At 28.9% G+C, this 20672-nt stretch overlaps 1 protein-coding gene across 1 annotated transcript; it reads left to right on the top strand.

Annotated features, from left to right (window-relative positions):
• The first annotated feature begins 1044 nt into the window (after window positions 1–1044).
• LOC114938053 (trehalose transporter 1-like protein) lies at window positions 1045–20118 on the top strand. The gene is made up of 7 exons (XM_029311796.2): window positions 1045–1130; window positions 3830–4278; window positions 12343–12526; window positions 12697–12868; window positions 13169–13441; window positions 14252–14560; window positions 17710–20118. The coding sequence occupies exons 2-7, from the start codon at window positions 4044–4046 to the stop codon at window positions 18136–18138; spliced, it is 1602 nt and encodes a 533-aa protein (XP_029167629.1). The 5' UTR covers window positions 1045–1130; window positions 3830–4043; the 3' UTR covers window positions 18139–20118.
• Window positions 20119–20672: the final 554 nt, after the last annotated feature.

Below are 20672 nucleotides of genomic sequence, written 5' to 3'. Positions count from 1 at the left end.
CTCTATAGTATGATATAAAGACAGAATTTTTTTTAACTCATGAACTTTTTACAAATAGATGAAAACAACGAAGAAATTCGCGAGTTTCAACATTTCGCTATGTTTGTTTTCTATATGTAAAAAATATCAGAATAAACAATAATTGCTTTTTCATTAATCTTAATTAAAATTAACTGCCTATAATTAACTCATACATAATTCTTGCTGAAAAATATGTGCAATCGATATCTCGTTGAGTTAATTAATTCGCTTATTCCAATTAATTTAGTACTTTTTTCTCATATGTAATAATTAATTAAAAGCTGGATTGTATAAAAGCTCGCCGCAGGATATGATTAATCACGACAAACGTTTGGCTTCGAGTAATTAAACGCGTGTTCTTTTTTTAGAAGGTTGAGAATAATTTTGTTGCAAATATGACAAATAAATCGTTTCCGTGTTTTGCTTTGCACGATAACGATGCACAATAATTATGTATTTTAATCTTCACATAAATCGTTCACGTATTATAAAATTGATCGAGTGATAAAACTGATAAAAACTTAATGATTGTGCAGGTGACGTATAAACGTCAGATGTTTATATCAAACCATTGGATAATATAGATTTAAATTCTTTTTTATTCTATCTGTGAAAGAATTCATAAAAAAACATTTTTTCTGAATTAAAAAGATTTCAAAAATATATTAAAACTAAAAAAGTAATTAAATAAATTAAATCTAATTATAAAAAATAAAAAAATAAATAAAAACGAAAGAAAATGTTGGTATTGTCGTGACTCTTAATTGATTGTGTATACCTATACTGAAGCAATAAGATGTTTATTTACAATTTATGATAGTTGACATTTAGTAGAATCCGTGAGACGGTAGATAAATATTTTATGACTAATTTACGTAATCGTTGTTTAAAGCGACATTACAAAGATTAACTTGTTTATCTATATCAAGGACTACTGCGGTAAAGATACGAGATATGATACGAACGATCAACGTAATATGGTCATACGCATGATACATTCCGATAATCTATCGCACCTCATTTATTACATAAGGTGTTAATCGAGGGCTTATTAATACAGCTCTTACTTGGCGAAAGGATCATTTTAATCAAGTACCTGTGCGACAGAAGTAAGTGATTTCCTCCATTTTTTCCTCTAGATTATTCGTCGCGGATTTTCCATGATTTGTCAAACCGTGTGAGATCATTCGATTATGCTATCGATAAACGATAGATTGTAATTAAATCATTGATACGCAATGAATATGAGTGATACGCAAGTTTTTTTTCTTTCGTTTGCAAAAAAGTGTGACGCAGGGAGCGATTATCGATCCCTTGAAGGTTTTACAATGGAGATAAGCTGTGAAAAAAACGGAATTTTTGCCGATGCGATAATAATTATTCTATACGCATAAAATACTTTTCATTCTTCATTCTGAGGGGGTTCTAATTCTAATAGTGTCATTTCAACCGTGAAAGTGATAATGCGAGAATATAACTTGCGCCGAACGTCATAAATCAAACTCGTAAATTTCTTTCCAGAATTCATTTGTTAGAACAAGAGTGCATCTGTTAATACATTGAGATTTTATTGATCTATCTATCTATATCTTTATTTATCTATAATTCACACTTTGTAATTCACTAACCGTGTCTTTTTTAATTAAAAAAATGTCATTTTATAAAGTGCGCAAAAAACACTTGTTCTAATAAAACCTAAATATATTTCTTTTAATTACAATCCATTCAAACCATGTAAAATTGTTTTTTAATGAATTCTTTTATGTGAAATAAAGATAAATTTAACAAAGTTAATAGAAAATATTGTTAAGAAAATTTGAGTTTTATATTTACATATACCAATATATAAAGTTTCTGCTTCATATCTTAATTATTTCCATGAAAATAATAATAAAAATGTCTTTTATAATTAATTAATCGAGTAGATTATAGAAATTATTTATGATGTTACAGTAAAGATTGTATTTATTTTATTTTATAGTGCAAGAATAACATCTACCTTAGAAATTATGTATTTTGAACTTTATTTATCTTTATTTATTTTTGTTTAGATTTTTTAACAAAATGACACCTTGTTTTTAATCTCTTCACAATTTTATATAAATATTTGTGTAACGTAACTGCATTAAAATTTAGAAAATCACATTTTATCACTAATATATTATTTAACAAACATATTTTGTAAAATTAAATTTTTCTATCTCTATTGAACAATATCTCTATTGAAAAACTCGGTTCGTTTATAATAGTTTATATTCATGCGATCTCGAAGCTGTTGATTCGGAATCGAGAATTAGACACAATACGCATGTGCGTAACGCAGTATCGGTTGCGAGCCGACATCGCAGGACACGAGTAAATATCGTCCTGGATTTTATTGATTTTTCTCCTGACGTAAGTGGGTGGAGTTAGGCAGAAAATTTCTTCTTCGAATTATTCCGCACCATATATTTCAATCAGTAGAATAGAAAATGTTACAACGCATTCCCACCGTTTCGCAATAGAGAAAAAAGAAGATGAAGTAAGCTCTTAAAAAGATAGATAAATTAATATATATTCGCGTTACGTAACAAATTAACATTTACATCCGGATAAGTTTATCAAAACGGGACGAAATGACACGAGACGAAACGCTGGTAAAATATTCCACTCTGGTATATCTGATCGCGATGAATTTCGCTTCTCGCACTTTAATCGATCGCTCGCTCGCTTATGCTTGCATTAGCGTTATTACGACATTTGGTACAGCGCGTTATCGATTTTCCTTCGGTTCGTATTAGGGAGAGAGAATTATGGCGAAAGAGGAGGGAAATCATCTTCGATTAGGGTGATACTCTTCGCTGGAAAGATATATTGTGCCAATTTATTCGCGCACCGAAACATTGAATTTTTATTTAAAATTATTTTTGCAATCGTGTTTAAAAAATTGAAGATCCAATGTCAAAAATGTTTTGAAAATCTCAAGATAAATTATTTTTCTGGTCGATGTGAGTCTATATATATAAAATTAAATAATTATGTAAGGTTTTCAATAAAATATTAAAACTTATAATTCTAGGCAACTAAGAACCGGTGCAGAATGAGAGTTGCCAAATAAACAGAAACGTTTAAAATAGAAAGACTCACCTTAGGAAAATGTTTATTTGGCACCTCTCATCCTGCGTCAGTTCTTAGTTGCCCAGAATTATTTATGACTTTCTATATATATATATATATATATATATATATATTTACGTAGAAAATATTGATATAAAAGTTGAAAGAGATGTAGAATACACATTTATCGTATAATTCTTGCAGTTTTTGCTATAAAAATTTTACGCGGATCGTGAATTCAAATTATACTTAATTACAACTTAATTTGTTTTTATCGTAGAATTACGTAGATTTTCCTCTTTGCAAACGGAAAATATTATACAAACACAACTATCGATTTCATTTTCCTTTTCTCATACTGGAAATCTCATATTTATAAAGAAGTCTGATCATCCTTTTCAGTAAAAAAAATCAAGAGTAAATAAATGTGTTCTGGTAAAGAGAGTATTAAAGCTACTTTCTGCTTCTCTTGAAGATAAAATGTACTCTTTCTTCTTCATAAGCATCATTAATAATTATCAAATTTCTATTTAAAGTTAATTTAACATTAATACAAGTAAAAATACACTTTTCAAACAATACAATACTTTTTTTCTTCTTATTCTCCTGTAACTTGAAATAACTCCCATCAATCGAAGGTCTGTTCCTTTCGATGGGGAAGTTGCGCGATCGTTTTCTATAGCCATGCGACCTTGACATCGCTTCGTTTCAGGGTCTAGGACTCGTGACCGTCGTGTCGGTCGTTGCATCCCGCACTGTCACAACGCGATCGAGATCTTCGCGTCTGACGAAGAGCGACAAAAAGAAGAGAGTGGGAGAGAAACGTGGAAACGATTAGAGGAAGCCGAGCGAGTGAGCGATCAAAAGAAAGAGGGAGATAGAGAAAAAGAGAGAGAGAGAGAGAGGGCGCGCGAGAAATCGAGAAAATGACTCCTACTCGTAATGAAGAGATAGAGGGGCGCTCGTATAAAGACTATGCTTACAGTTCTGTGCCAGTGAGTTCCTCTTCGGCAGTGTTTGACACTGTCACCCCCGGCAAAGAATCTGTGGAGCCAAGTGCAGGAAAAAGCAGAACATCCTTCCGCGTCGTTGACAATTATCGTCCTGAAAACATGACGGAAAAAGGTTCCAAGCTCATCCAGTTCCTGGCTGCTGCGGCAGGTAAGTCCATGCTGCCCAGAGCTAAATTTTCTTCAAAATAAAATAAAATTAATTCATTAAATACCGAAGATTTAATAAATTGATTTATTAAAATGTGTATATTTATTTTATCATTTTATTTCTCATTTTTACGCTTCTCATGCAAAAGCATCATGCATTTTCCACCGGCACTAACGAAAATTATTATAATTATGCAACGTTCCTCATTAGCAGATAATAGTCTAAGAGATTTACTTTGCAAAATTTCACATAAAATTAGATTGTATATATATAATCTTTTTGTATTTATTTTTTAAAATTGTTTTTTTAATTAAAAATAGAATAGGACGAATTCTGTTCTTATCAATGATATATATATTGATATTAATAATTAGAACAAATAATTATCGTGTTATACGCAACCTGATCGATCGACATGGCGCTTTGGGGAATATCTTTCACACGGGCTTCTTATTCAAGATTTGTTTGATCATTCTATATTTTTGGCTCTCAAGGAGAAATCTTGAAGAAAGAATTGATTAAAAATTTTTTTACAGTATATATATTATACTTTAATCATTTTTATACAGCAATGTTATAATACATCGAGAATATTAAATTTGATATTTAATTTTTTTACGCAAGATTATTTCAAATTCCTTCAAGAAGAATTAAACGATGTATTTTTCAACGTAATAAAACACGGGGCTTAATGAATAGATTGAATAATAATTACAGATTGGACAAAATAAGAGATTGAATAACGAGATCGTATGATTTATGTTTTAACAATGCACTTATTCCCTTGGTACGAATGACGTTATTAAATGATAAAGGGTATAATCTACTGGCTCTCACCACGTGTATATACAGTACACTGCAACTGCACATGCGTGCAACGCGACGTGGTTATCAAAATTATTCTTTAGCTTGCTATATAAAAATGTTTAATATAATTTAATATGTTTTAAAATATTTAATATAATGTAAATTTAATATACAGTATATATTTTTCCGTGCGCGCAATTATATATTTTTAAAGAATCTAGTAAATAATTTATTTACGTACATAATAAACAAACATTGACAGCGAAACAAGATGCTTTATTATATAATCATGTTTATTTATATTAAACATAATGCATGTTATATAATAAAATCTAATGATATTATACACAGATTTTTTGAAACTTAGATAACAATACTGTGTCAAAATAACAGCAATGAAAATATTAAGTCAGGTAAAACAATTGATGCATTCAAATTCACATGAATAATTAATGCATTCAAACGTAAATATTTGTCATAACAATACAAATAATAATACAAAATCCTCTGATATTTTCATCACGTGCACTTTTCTTCGTCAATTATTTATTTTTTATGTCAAGTTCACAATAAGTACAATATTCATTGAAATAGAATAATCCTACGTTTTTCCTTAATTAAGAATAATTTGTTTGCAGAAACACAAATCTGTTAGTCACAAATATTAACATATATGAAGATATTTTTCGATTACGTCTCTTGAAAATATCCTGTTCTTTTAATATTGAAAATGATTAATAGAATTAAAGATTCAGTTTAGCAGGAAAAGAAACTCTGATCAATTTTTACTATTGAATTAGCGCGAAACCGCGTCATGCAAGGAGGAAAGAAAAACCCAAGTAATTATTCGGCTCGGCGATTCCCTGTTGATCAAGTTGAGATTAGCGAGAACTTGATGCATTAGCATAGAGAATGCACTCGAGAACGTCGCATCGGAGGACGACGACGAGTTACGTGCCACGATTCATGCCCATCGTAAAGTCCTTCGTATATTTGGTTGACGGGAATATTAAACGATTCGCATCCGGTGCTCGACCGAATTTAATCTTAACCGACAGAGATCGCAATCGGCTTAAATTACTTCCTCATTAGTACAACTGCCGCGACCGAGTCAACGAGACTTCGAAGTCTGAATTAGACGAACGTTTTTCCCAAGGGAAATAGATCAATATAATTCGTAAGAGAATCGTATCCTTCGATTGTGCGATAATCAATTTTTGCTGTTGTATATATAATAAAACTATTAGATAATAAAAATATTATTATTTATTATATATATCTGCAGCTTAGATGAAAAAAGTGTTATTTTTACTGAATTATCTACATAGAATAATGTTCAGATAATTTGGGTTAGAGTTATAGCATATAAGAATACTTGAGTAGTACCTAGAACAAGCAGTAAGCGATAAAAACATATAAATAAAAATATGAATATATTTTTATATCATCCTTTTTATAATTTAAATTTTTGTATAAATATGTTTATATAAGCGATCTTAAAAATAATATTATCTGGAAATTATTTAGAGATGTGAATTGTTATATATATAATTTTATTTTTTATCTAGATATATTTAAAACAAAATCATCTTCATTTTATTTAAGACGAATTTACATATTTTTATCTTATTTTTATCTAGCTAATTTTTAAATCATTTAAGCACAATACTGGCGATAATGATTGTCGGGTTGTATAATATATTAGAAGAAACCTGATTTGTCTCTCTCCAACGGAAATCAATATGCGATTCTTTTTTTTTTATTATGTTGTTTTTTGCCAAAATCGGAGACTGTAAACAGAAATATAATAAAATGCAAAACCTGGAAATCCCTAAAATTCCAACAGTGACACACTTCTGGAAATAAAAATTCAGATTAGCTCTGATTAGATTCTGAAAATGTCGACTTGCGTAAGAGTTCAAAATCCACGAATAGCAAAAATCCTTGACTGCAGGAAACGAACGTTTTTATTCTGAAATTATTTATTTATACGAGGATTAATCGATGAGATTTCTCTGTTATATATATGAATTGGGACGACAAACCACAATACGACAAAACATAGTCAATATTCATGAAATCGACTTGTCCTCGTCAAAATTTCCGTGATCAAAGTCCAGATATTTTCATGGTTACTTCACGCCATAATTATTAGAATGCATATATTACACGACATATTATTACAATTTGTTAACATATAATGAATGAATATCTGGTTGATTGCAAATAAACATATATATGTTTATTTATTTACGAGACTTTACATCATAGGAAAAAATTCTAGCATAACCAGTTTGTCAGCTTATACAAAACTAATTAATTTCAACCAAAAATTTTACTTCTATTAAATATATATAAATTTATCTTGTATTACAAAAAATCGAGGCATAAAGTAAACACATAAAATATAAAATACATTGCATCAAATATTATATATATATCCCAATTTTATTTATCAAATTAAAATATAATTTATCAAAATATAATTTAAGTTAAATACAATTTCCTTGATAAAGCACACTTTTAATTATCATAAAGCACTCTTTAAAATTAGAGTTAATTGGAAAACAAAATTTTATCTGGCCTACGTAATCAATCTACACAGATGCAATTTGTTAAAATCTTTTAATACACATTGATAAGTAAATTTAATTGAGTAACTTCTCGCTTCAACACGAATTAAGGAACAATAAGCTCGGTATTTACAGAAAGACTTTTATATTTATAAAAGAGATTTTTTATTTTTCTAGGAATGTTGTTAGAATCGATTAGTGTGTACTTTCATGTAATTAAAATAATTTTTAAAATTTTGATCTTATCTATCGCAGAAAAATATTTATCCGTGATTATATCTTTATCAATCTTTGATGACAAGATTGATATATAACAAAACAATTCTACAATATCGATTTACATATCAATCTATATAACAGATAATACTATTGTTGCAACTACATTTTATCATTGATAATGCAATATAGTTTTATTAACCAATACTGGGATATTTTTTTGAATATTGCGTTATCTATAGAAACGCCTTTTGCGTATTCGTCATTAGCTATCGATTGCTTGTTCTATCGTTGTTTTCGTTTTTATTCCGTCGTGATTTTACGCATATATTATGTTCCGACTGTTGTCAAAAGTAGTTTCATTGCATGGACGTCAATGTTTGTAAATTAACGCGATTTGGCATATAACGTCAATGCGAACGATTTTGCGCAACGAAATAACGATAACAATATTTACATATTTACAATTATATATGAAAATATGCACAACTGCTCTCTTCTATTGCTATTGAATATTAATCGCACGCAAATAATCCGCGAAATATTATGATTGTTTTTCCTCGAATCCATGCGCGCATTATTATTGTCATTATCCGTTATGCGATATTATTTCAAAAGTGAAAAATTGCTCGTTTTGTATCGGAAAATGAAAGTAGCTATACTTTCCGCCGGCTATAAGCTAGCGATTACCTTATCATAATAATAAAAAAGATTTTTATGGCTATGCTTTACTCACCGGCGTGATTGATGATTTTCCGATATTATTTTATCGCTGCTAAGATTACACAATACATTTTCCTAGATTTTTTTTTGTATATAGATATGTATCTAAAAAACGTAAATTGAAAGAAATTATTGTAATAATATATAACATTTTAATTTAATTAAAATAAAATGTAATATAAAATATATAAATAAATATATAATATATAATATTATAATTCAATTAATTAATTATTATTCAATTATTATTAAAAAAGAGTATAATAAATATGTAAAATTGTGTAAACTGCAACTCATCATTTTTGACAGTTAGTCGACTCTCGACTTTTAAATTCATGATGAGCACTTTACAGGAAAATTTGATTACGTTTTACTTCTTATCGCGTTTATCATGTACATGGGCCATTTTGTCGTTCGTTCTGATATAACTTTTGTCGTGTAATTATCTGACATATGCCATGTAACGCGTGTAAATGCAAAGGGGCGGATTTTCATCATGTACATTTCGCAACAAAAAAACACAGTATGCAAGTATATGATCGTACGTAGCTTTAAATAAGTCGACAAATAAAATTGAATATTAAGACAGATTATCTATTTCAATGACAGGTCATCGTCATTTCCAACTTTGGCTATTTAATGCAGCATCAACTATCTCTTTTAGGGACAAAGTCCTATCCTAGAATCTTCAACGACGCGCCTCTTTTGATATCAACGTTTTTATTTTGGAAGTCTCGCGTGATTATGATGACTTCTTTAAAGATAATCAGCGTTTTTCTCAGTCATGTAATAAAGGTCAAGAATCTTTGCTTGAGACTGTGACAAAAAATTATGCATAAGGCAGATTGCTTATCTCGACAGAAAAATTCCGATAGAGAATGTCATTTAATATCGATGGTAAAATATTATAAATGTAAAATAAAACATATATTCATTCTACATGTATATGCATATATACATGTATAATGTATGTATATATATGTATATACATAACATATATAATACATATGGTAATCCATTATATATATTTGCTGTAAATTTTAAAAACGTGTAACTACACTCTAAATATTTGATGTTTAAATTTTCGTTTTTCTGTTTTTGTAAAATTGAATTGTTAGTATATTTAATTCCATAATTAAAGAGAAAATTATATAAGAAGAATAAATAGTATCATGATTTGTCAAATAGTAAGAGAAAAATTGTGAATCGTTTAGGAGATATATAGTATGATGACCTAATGATATCAAATGTGTGGAAAAATACTTATCAAACGCAAGAGTTGTAAGATCAAAAAAATGGGATTGAAAAGAGGTCACTATAATATGATCTTTCATATCAAATGTGACTTTCTTTTTTTTCTCTTTTCTCTTTTTCATTTTACCTCATCATATATGTTCATTTATATTGCTTTGAACCTGAACGCATATCTATCTGATTTTTTGTATTTGACGATACTTGACACGGATTTATTGCGTTGCAATAAATGCGATAGATAATCGTTATCATCTAGCACACATGCATGGGGTCAATCGGAAAATAATTTACCAATCGCAATGGAATTAGTAATGTGACATGTTAGCTCGTACAGAAAGTTGGCGAAAGGAAACGTAAAGATAAACCCACACAATACTGATTAGGCTTTACAAGTAAAAAGTTCGTTTATCTTATTTGTCACAAAGACCGTTTATATCTATAACGCGTAAGCGATTAATCGTGTACTTGTTTTATACTAGTTTTTAAAATTTGACAATAACAAATTATGTTAGCAACATGTGATTCACTTAATGGTCATTTAAAATAATGCGTTCGTTTGCTTCCAGTTTTTGATTTGCAACAAAATATTTATTCGCGAGAAAATATAATAATTAATAATTTAGCGTACGATCATACGTGAAACAAGTTAATCAAATTATATTATCAACACAAATTTTGATCACAATAATATAATATCGTTGTTTCTTTTTGCAATTTTTTTTCATAATTCAGCATATTGTTCTGATTGCCTGTAGTATACTTTTCAGAACTGTTTGAATAATTCCGTGTTCATTAACTGTTACGTATAATTTATGGAAATCTGGGACACTCTCTAATTGTAAAATGAAGGCAAGTAAAAACGACGTTAATCTAATTCGCATGATAAACTTAAAGCTGCATATTTGCATATCTAATTCGTGTTATTCCTTAGTTGTTCAGCAAGTTTGGTATGAAGATTGGAAGTTATTTTTCTCAGGAATTTCGCGGGATGCAACTCCGTGCTATTAATGATAATTACAATATCTGACAATACCGAGATTGTATCTTTTCGATATTATAGTGTGATTTTTACGACTCATACCTTACTGTCTCGTTTGTTTGATGATGCAACGTACCGTTGACAGTGTAATCGCATAACAATTCATCGTAGATTACGTAAATGCGATAATTCTGACGAGCATATTATCGCGTTAAAATAACCGCATTGCCGGTTTTTCTATATGTATGAAACTGACACATGAGTGCATTTCATTCTATGAGTTTATACGTAAAAGCTATTATTCCTCTTACGCATTCAAGATATAAAATATAAGAATACTATTATATAGAAATACTATTTGATAACATGAAATATTTTATATAACATATTGTAATATTATATAATAGCTATAATATTAAGTTAAATTCTCTCTTGTAGTATACAAATATTATATTCAAAAATTACTTATTGTATTATCTATATAAAAAATTTAATACATCTTAAAAACGTGCAAACATAAAAAAATCATATAGAAATTATTTCATGTAAATTATTTAAAATCTGAAATGCAAAATATAGCGTGCACATGACAGTTTGCCGTTGAATATCTTTTACTGCTCTGTGGTTTTTTATACTTTGTAAGGTTTGTATGTACGTGCACTGCTCCGTAAAACCGGAAGCGCGGCAAGCCTTGAATTTCACCGTATTGCTTGAAATACAATTATGTAAAACCGCTCTATCGTCGGAAAAGCCTTCAAAGCGCGCTTTGATTCGCATTTCGTCGGCAAAGCATTGCCGGCAAGCATACGGACCACTGACATAATTGAATTGCTAATTTCGAGACGCGCGTGGAAACACTTTCGAAAAGTCAATTTCTCGAAAGCGATAAGAAATACTTTGATGAGAGTTTTTACAGATATATACTCTCTTAAATGAAAACATTTTCAAATCAAAGTTTCAATGCATAACTATTTCAATGATTTAAAAATTCAATTTTTTTACAATAAAAAAATGCAGACTGTTATGAAAGAATGTATTACATGATAAAGAAACATGTCGCTAGCTTTTTGACAAAAAAATTAATTCCTTAAATAAAAAAGCAGATTAAAATATTTTAATATTATTTCTCTGTTAAAAGTATGTATTAAATGTATAAATATGAGAGAACCTTGTTAGAGAACCGCTGACGCATGAATAGGCTGTGTATAAATTATCTTTGACGTATATTTATCTCCCTCTCTAAGCTTATATAAATTTAAATTTAAGGATAGGATGTCGTAGATATTTTATCAAATCCCATCGGAGCGATAAAATAGCGATTAGTATATAGGTAGGCTTTAGATATGAAAATTGTAAGTTAATAATGTGTTCAATTATTGGATTTATAACGGATGATTGAAGAGATATTAATGATTGATTACAGCAATAAATATTTAATGAAATTATTTTATCACGATATACATATTTCTAAATTTACCTAGAAATGCATCTTGGTATTTAATATGATTACAGGTAATCTATGTATTGTGGCGACTGGTGCGATGTTGTCATGGACTAGTCCAGTTCTTCCTAATTTGGAGAAAGATGGTGGACCTTTGGGATCACCGATCACCCCCGACGAAAGTTCGTGGATAGGATCTCTAGTGGCCCTTGGTGCAATCCCCGGTAGTTTCATAGCAAGTCACCTCGGAGAAAGGTATAAATAAGTATAAGCATATATACCTATATATGAGTCTAATGATTTAATTGTGCTATCCAATTTTCGAGACAGCAAGTCGAAACAACAAAGATGCTTCTATTTTTTTGCAAAAATAATAATTTTTAATATATGAGAAAATAAAAACTATTCTATTAATCTTTTTGCAGATGGGGTCGCAAAAAAACAGCACTATTTTCCGTCGTACCGTTTTTAATTGGATGGGCATTAGTTGCTACCGCAGTTCATATTGCTCAGCTTTATATCGCGCGAATAATATTTGGAATCGCTCTGGGTATTGCATTCACGATTATACCTATGTATTGTGGTGAAATCGCTGAGGTAAATTTATTTTTCATAACACACATTGTATAACACAGTGACACAATATCAATTTATATGTAAAGATTCCCTGGGATTTATTGTAATAAATTCTTCATTTAATTTTCTTCTTTAAAAAAAATTTTCATCTTTAAAAAATTATGATTAGATAGAAGTTTATATATATTTGTATAAATTAATTTTGTTGTAAGCCATTGTACTTGCAATATTTAATTTCTTAAAGTGTTAAAAACTGAATTAGAATAAAGTTGCTATCCTTTCGCAATTGGCTATTGTACTAAATATTATTTATCTTTTCAGACTTCCATCAGAGGAACATTGGGCTCTTTTCTTCAGCTTTTTATTACAGTTGGATTATTGTATTCTTACGCTATTGGACCTTTCGTTAGCTATACAACCTTGTGGATTGTCTGTGCCATTCTGCCAGTACTCTTCTTCGTCTGTTTCGCAGTAATGCCGGAGTCTCCGTATTATCTTCTTAGTAAGGGCTGTAGAAATGAAGCGATCGCGTCTCTGGCAAAACTCCGAAGTAAAACCGAAGTAGCTGTTCAGAAAGAAGCTGATGAAATGCAGGTAAATTAGAACAGATTTAATGAAATTTGCTTTAAAACATCACAAATTCTGATTATCTTCGAAAATCAAAAATTAATCCCAACTGATTTCTCATTAATTGTTTTCTGCTATTAGAAAAACAGAAATTAAATTTAATATATATACATATATATATGTAGTAATTATAATTTACATAATAATAATTAGTAGAATAAAATTGCACAATATATAATTATATGTAATTTATAACTTGGCAATATGCTGTGTGATTTTAGTCTACTAATTATTATTTATGTCTTGTCGAGAAGACACTCTTAAGTAAAAAGGTAACTGCTATTTACACGATAAGTAGTAGCAGTGTTGGACGTATATCTGAATATATTGTTCGTCAGGTCACGTTAAGCAAACGAGGTCGCGGCTGTAAGGTCGTTCCTTGATCCTAAATGATAATGTTATACAGCTGTGAGAGATAATTATTATGACTGGCTTCTCCAATCGACATTTTTTTTATAATGCAGTGTCCGAAATTGTTGAGTGTTCTTTCATTCGCAAGTGCTAGATTTTAAATGAAGAAACATAGCAAACATTGAAAGTGTTGTACAAAATTAATTAGCATTACTAAATGGAAAATTTTAAAGAATTAAAGTTCAAGATATAAATGGATAATAGAAAACTGGACTTATTTTTGCTTTAATATCATTTGGATGTGTTAATAACAATTTTCTTTTTTAAACATCCAATTCAGAATCTCCTGTGCAAAATATTCGATTTAATTTCTCTCATTCTAATTTTCGCTGTTTAATACATTTGACTTTGCTTCCAATTTTTCAGGAGATAATCGATGAGGCTTTTAGAAATCAAGTCAGCATCTTGGATCTGTTCAAGGTGAAAGCTAATTTAAAGGCCCTTATCTACACTTGTGCCTTGGCTTCCTTCCAACAGCTTACTGGTATCAATGTCGTGCTATTCTATATGCAAAATATCTTTATTGCCGCCGGAAGTTTTGTCCCAACAGAATTTTCACCAATTATCATCGGTGTCGTGCAATGCTTAGCATCATGCGTAACACCCTTCGTCGTCGACAGATGGGGAAGAAGAGTGCTTCTCGTTTTCTCCGGCATTGGAGAAACAGTCAGTTTGGTAAGTAATTTCTTCTATTTTCAAGTTTAATGCTAAACTACTTATCTATCTTCATCACGAATTTGGAAACGCACTTATAAAAAAATTAATTTAAAATAAGTTACAAATTTTAATTAATTTTAATTTAAAATTAAATTAATTTTAAAATTATTAATGCATTTTTAAAATTAATTTTAACTCAATTATATGAAAATATAAAGTGATATATTACGGAATATTGATAATATATTATATATCGAGAAAAGACGATTTAGTGTTTTATATACATATCTTGTCGTCGCGTGAAACTATTGTTTTCTTTACTTAATAAACAACAAATCTGTTCAAAAATTTGCATTAAAAATTGTGTTCAAAATTAGCGTATTCATTAAGGGATAGACGCAACGCGGTTTCCCGTAAAGTTTGCTTATTGTTTTATGCAACGATCTGTAATTTCGTCGCATTGCGACAGAATAATAATGAACTTAAACAATTAGTTAAAGAAGACACGCATTACAGCTTATTAAAATTAAAAGTTTTAAAAGACTAATAAATAGTACAAACACAAAATTTAAACTTTTCAAAAAGTACACGATTATTTTTTTAAAGTTTTTATATATAATTAAAATATAAGAATTAATCCAGATTAAACTATTCCTAGTATACATATTGTATATTATATTATCATTTATCAATTTTTTTCATAAATATTTTAATTTTACTAGACGACATAAGCGCGCATTATTTCTTTGATATAATTTCCATTGTTTAATTTACAACTGTCAAATTGTTAATCTTTGCAATGACAGTTGCTTGATGCTATGATCATAATTTTAATTTATTGAATTTCTATTATGTACATAATTTTAATTTGCCGAATTTCTATCATATTGTTTGAAAACTATTTTGTATGTATGTATCTTGTTTAACAAAAATTTTTTCTCATTTTGTTTAGTAAATTGAATTTAATTACGTACGTAAAGCAAAGTTATATTATTCATCTTTGATAATAAAACCTTCAAAATTGCAACGCATGTATAAAATTATTATTGCAATGCATCCATGTAAAAATTATTATTACAATCAATGCATAAAAATATAATAATTAATTATGCAACGCATAAAAATTCAATATTTAAATTTTTAACGGAAAATATGAACGAAGAAATAAAATTTTCTACAAGAATCTTTTGTGATCAAATATCAACGCTTTCATTAGATTTGCACGAAACTTCATACATCCGTCACGCTGCGCGACTCGCGCAAAACTAATTCTCGTACGAGGTATCGTAAGCGCGGGACCGATGGTCACATGACCAGTGGTCACATGACCAGTCCACTGGTCACGTGATCTCGGCTTCGCGCTCGCGATACCTCACACGAAAATCAGTCTCGCGCGAACCGCGCAGCGTGATAGATGTGTGGGATATAGAGTTTCGCGCGAGTCTAATAAAAGCGTAAAACATATTTGATCACAAAAGATTCTTGTAGAAAATTTTATTTCTTTGTTCGTATTTTCTGTTAAAGATTTAAATATTGAATTTTTATGCGTTGCATAATTAATTAATATATTTTTTATACACTGATTGCAATAATAATTTGTGCATGCATGCGTCGCAATTTTTGAGATTTTATTATCAAAGAATAATATAACTTTGCTTTGCGTGTGTAATTATATTATATTATATAGATGTTAATATATAGTAAACTGATAGAATACTAATTTGAGGAATACAATTCAATAATTTTTATTAAAAAATAATGCACGTATAATTGATGCTATAGTATATTGTATTACAGTTATATTCTAATTTTATATTTTATTATATATTTTATATTTTAATTTTAATTCTCGAATGTATATTGCGTACATAATATTAATTTGCCAAATTTTAATTATGTATGTAATTTTAATTTCTGAATTTTTGTTATGTACCGGACAACACAAGTACGCGCTTCGCGCGCGTTATATTGCTATTATTTTTATTTTTTATTTTACAACTGTCAAACTATTAATCTTTATGATAAGATATGTTTAATGCTATTAATATAACACATAATGTTAATCTCGACAACCAATCAAAATTGCGAGAAAGCTGCAAAAATATTTGCGATAATGGACTTATTGTTAGCATTATGGTGCCAAATAAATTAAAATTACTAATAATTATTAAAATTCTAAAAATTTTATAACGTTTTTATTTTAAAATTTTATACTAAGCAACCTACATTTTCCACAAGTAATTTTAACAATTATTGATAGAATTTTTGAAGCTGCAACTCATGCGGAAATTATCACACACCGATTCATTTTCATGCCACATTTAGTAGATTATATGCATCAGATCATTAAACACATTCCATTGCAGTGTGTGTTCATGGTCGGCATGCATAAATGCGTTTATTGCTATAATTATGCTACAAAAATTAGCAATTTAATAACCTTTATTTTATCACGTGTAAAATGCATCTTCGAGAACGAGGCGAATGATTTAATTATCTGATGTGAGGGATCGAGTCACGACTTATGAAATTATTACTTGCGATTTGTGCGATCCTCTTATGCAAATTAAATAAAGATAAACGCGAGGCAAGGTCTGGCACACTCGGAAATGTCCGATGCAGGATATGCAACAAGTACGTGCATCGCGGAATGCACAATACCCGCAAAACGTGAGAAAGGTCAAGCACTATTATGCATGCCGATATACACATGCCGTAGGAATGCAGCGATCATTATTACATCGGATGCAATTTACTGCATACGCAGAGCGGGGACTCCGCATACAACCGCGTATGTGCGATTACATAAAATGATACAAATTTGCGACAGAAAAAAGATGATGCATACTCACAATGAAACAATAGAGGCTTAATCCGTGACAGCTCTGGTTCTCTGAAAAAAAAAAAAAAAAAAATTATAAAATATTATATAAAAAATATTTTTTATATTTTAAAAATTTGTATAATCCGATATAATCTTTTTTATTGTTGTTGTTAAAGAAAAGGATTTAGGGCCTGAAATTTTAATGATATAAAAATTGCCACAAAAGCTTTCAAATGATAAATCGTCATAGATTAGAATTGTCCTAAATATCAAATGTTTTGTAGCATTGAATTTTTTATCTCACAAATTTTCCATTTTATCACGTAATCTATTTGTATTGCAGGGTGCTTTGGGTTTGTATTTCTATCTGAAAGAAGTGCAGCACGCGGATGATGTGGTGGCGCAGATATCCTGGCTGCCGGTAGTCTCGCTCGTCATCTTCATCTCTACTTATAGCGTGGGTTGGGGTCCGCTTCCTTGGGCCGTGATGGGTGAGATGTTTGCCTCGAATGTCAAGGCCAAGGCCTCTGGTATAACAGTCTCTGTCTGCTGGTTCCTGGCTTTTCTCATAACAAAGTTCTCCAAAGATATGGAGACTGCGTTCGGCAACTATGCGACCTTCTGGATGTTCGGCGCATTCTGTGTATTAAGTATCCTCTTCGCAGTACTCCTATTGCCGGAAACGAAAGGCAAGAGTTTGAGAGAAATCCAGGACGAGCTTAACGGAGTGATTTCGATCAATGTAGATACGGAGACAGGTACGAAAAAGTGAATAGGAAGACACGCGATCTATTATTTTCACGAATGTATGTTAAACATCTGGTGAGTTGGTGCCATCTTGAAAAGATTAGGTATTTCTCGATGAAATAGAATACATGGTAAATTTTTATATTTTTATAATGTGTAGAAGAAATTTTGTATTCATTAAGACAAACAAAAATTAAGGAAAACTAAAAAAATGTCACAATAGACAGAATTAATGTGTGTGCCTATTATTATACTGCCACTTATGGAAATGTAAACAAAATGGGCATATTTTTAAGCTTGGACTATTGTCTAGTCTATTTCACTATTGTTCAGTTTATCACTAGTGCTGATGAGTTAAATAAAAATAATAAACAGGTTTAATAAATAGAAGCATAATCGGATAATTCAAGCAAATCGTGAGAGATTTAGAATAATTAACATTCAAGAAATTCATTAAACAGAGATTGGTGGATTTTATTTTTTTCTCGCATTTATTTTTTTACGCGCGGATAATTTTGTTGTGCTCTATAAAGGGACCAAAAATCCTTATCATCCATGGAAAATTTTACATATAACACTACAATTATACGCGTATATAATAGAAATCATACCATTACATATTTAGAACATATTTATAAATATATTCGCGTTAATATTTTGATACATTTAAATATCCTTTTATTTTATTTGCTGAGTATAACAAATATGTGATATGCTAATAAACACTCCTGTAAACATATTTTTTAGAAAGTTCCTGTCTATTCCCGTGACTAGAGAACGTCGTAATAGAGTAATCAGCAAAAATAATTATTTTATTTTTTTTTTTATCTTTTATCGAAAGAGTATTACATTCTGACTATAGATATATAGAGTAAACTAAAAAAACCAAAAAGATTATTCTTACGACGTATTTCTCATTCACGAGTGAGAGACTAGTCATTTCGTAACATACGAGTATCTATGTATAGAAAAGAGCAAATGTAATATTATTCAATGGCACTGAAAATATTAAAGTCTAAGGAAACATTGCACACATTGCTCGATTATCATATCATGAAATTAAAGATATCACTAGAATTACCTAATAAATTGTGGTGAATTATGCAGCGATTATATAAAGATGTACGAGGTCACTTTGTTGTTATTAATAAATGTTAACAGCAACAAAGTTGTCATCAATACATTTAATTACAACAAATCGTAATTCTTCCGTATTTTGTGTATAATATAAATCGCATTATAATTATAAAGTATAGATTTAAAAATAATAGAAATAATATTTAAAAACCCGTATTATTAGTTGATTTGAGTTAGTTTTAAATTATTCTATTTTTAAATAAGCATAATATTTTGTAATATTTAATATATTGTTATCTATAATATATATTTATAACTCTAACATAGTAATATCTATCTTCAACTGCGCAACACGTATTTTTTTTTGTGTAGCTCAAAAAATAGGATAAACTTTTAATATCAAATATTAGAGAACGATATAAGTATTTGTAATTTGATATAACATTTTTTTAAAATTCTTATATGGTATAATTTTCAAAATATAATTTGATAGATTAAAATATGCGTAAATTTCGATTTCGATACAACTTATAAATATAAAAGTTAATCTTCCGATACAAATAAGCGCTAGTCGCATATGTCGATTAACAAACAAGCGTTTTATAAACATTTTACAGTACACGCAAGTATATTGACGTGTTAAAATAATTTTTCACAGTGTATGTATGAGAGTGCCTGTCAAGAATTTCTGTTTTGCCTTCCTGTATTAATTTTAAATTTTATACAGAATGTCAGATTTTATACAAAAGATAATGTCAAATTTTATACAAAAGATAAACACTTTTACTTCAAGAAAATGACAAGCAAGAATGTTTGATAATTATGTTGGCTATACATATATGTGTTGTATATATATTTAAATATGCGAATTTTACCACAACTTTGTACATAATTATTATGATAATAAACAAATTATAAGTATATTTAATGTACGTATGTATAATTTTAAATAACACTACCATACTTTTTTATAAATCCATTCCTCACATACTATTTCTTTATAAATTATAATAAAGCTTATAATTAGAAGGTAAAAGGCTCTTCTTTTAACTTATTTTTTCGTTGATATGTGAATATTTAATTCGCGTTATATTTAATATATGCACCGAAAAAAATTATCAAAATAATAAATATTTTTATTTTAACACTGCCTTATAAATTATTTAAAACAAATAAATATTTTTCAGATCAAATCAATATTACTAGTTTTAAATAAATGATTTATTTAGGCAGTATTGAAATAAATATTTTTCGAATTCAATACATTTTTTCTCAGTGTGTATATAAATAAAAATAAATAATAATAATAATTTAATTTAATAATTATTATAACAATAATAAATCATTTTTGTTTTATTTTGTTTCTATTTATATGTTAAAAAAATATAGTAGACTAATACTAATAAGCTATTTTGAATATAAATCAATTTATGTTTTACACTAAAAAATGTGTAGAAACAATATATTTAATAAGTATTATTT

The sequence above is a fragment of the Nylanderia fulva genome, unplaced genomic scaffold, assembly GCF_048542155.1.
Source record: "Nylanderia fulva isolate GAGA-0341 unplaced genomic scaffold, ASM4854215v1 Scaffold4, whole genome shotgun sequence".
Classification (NCBI taxonomy): Eukaryota; Metazoa; Arthropoda; class Insecta; order Hymenoptera; family Formicidae; genus Nylanderia; species Nylanderia fulva.
The sequence above is the reverse complement of the archived record's forward strand: the minus strand, read 5'-3'. Positions and strand labels throughout refer to the sequence as shown.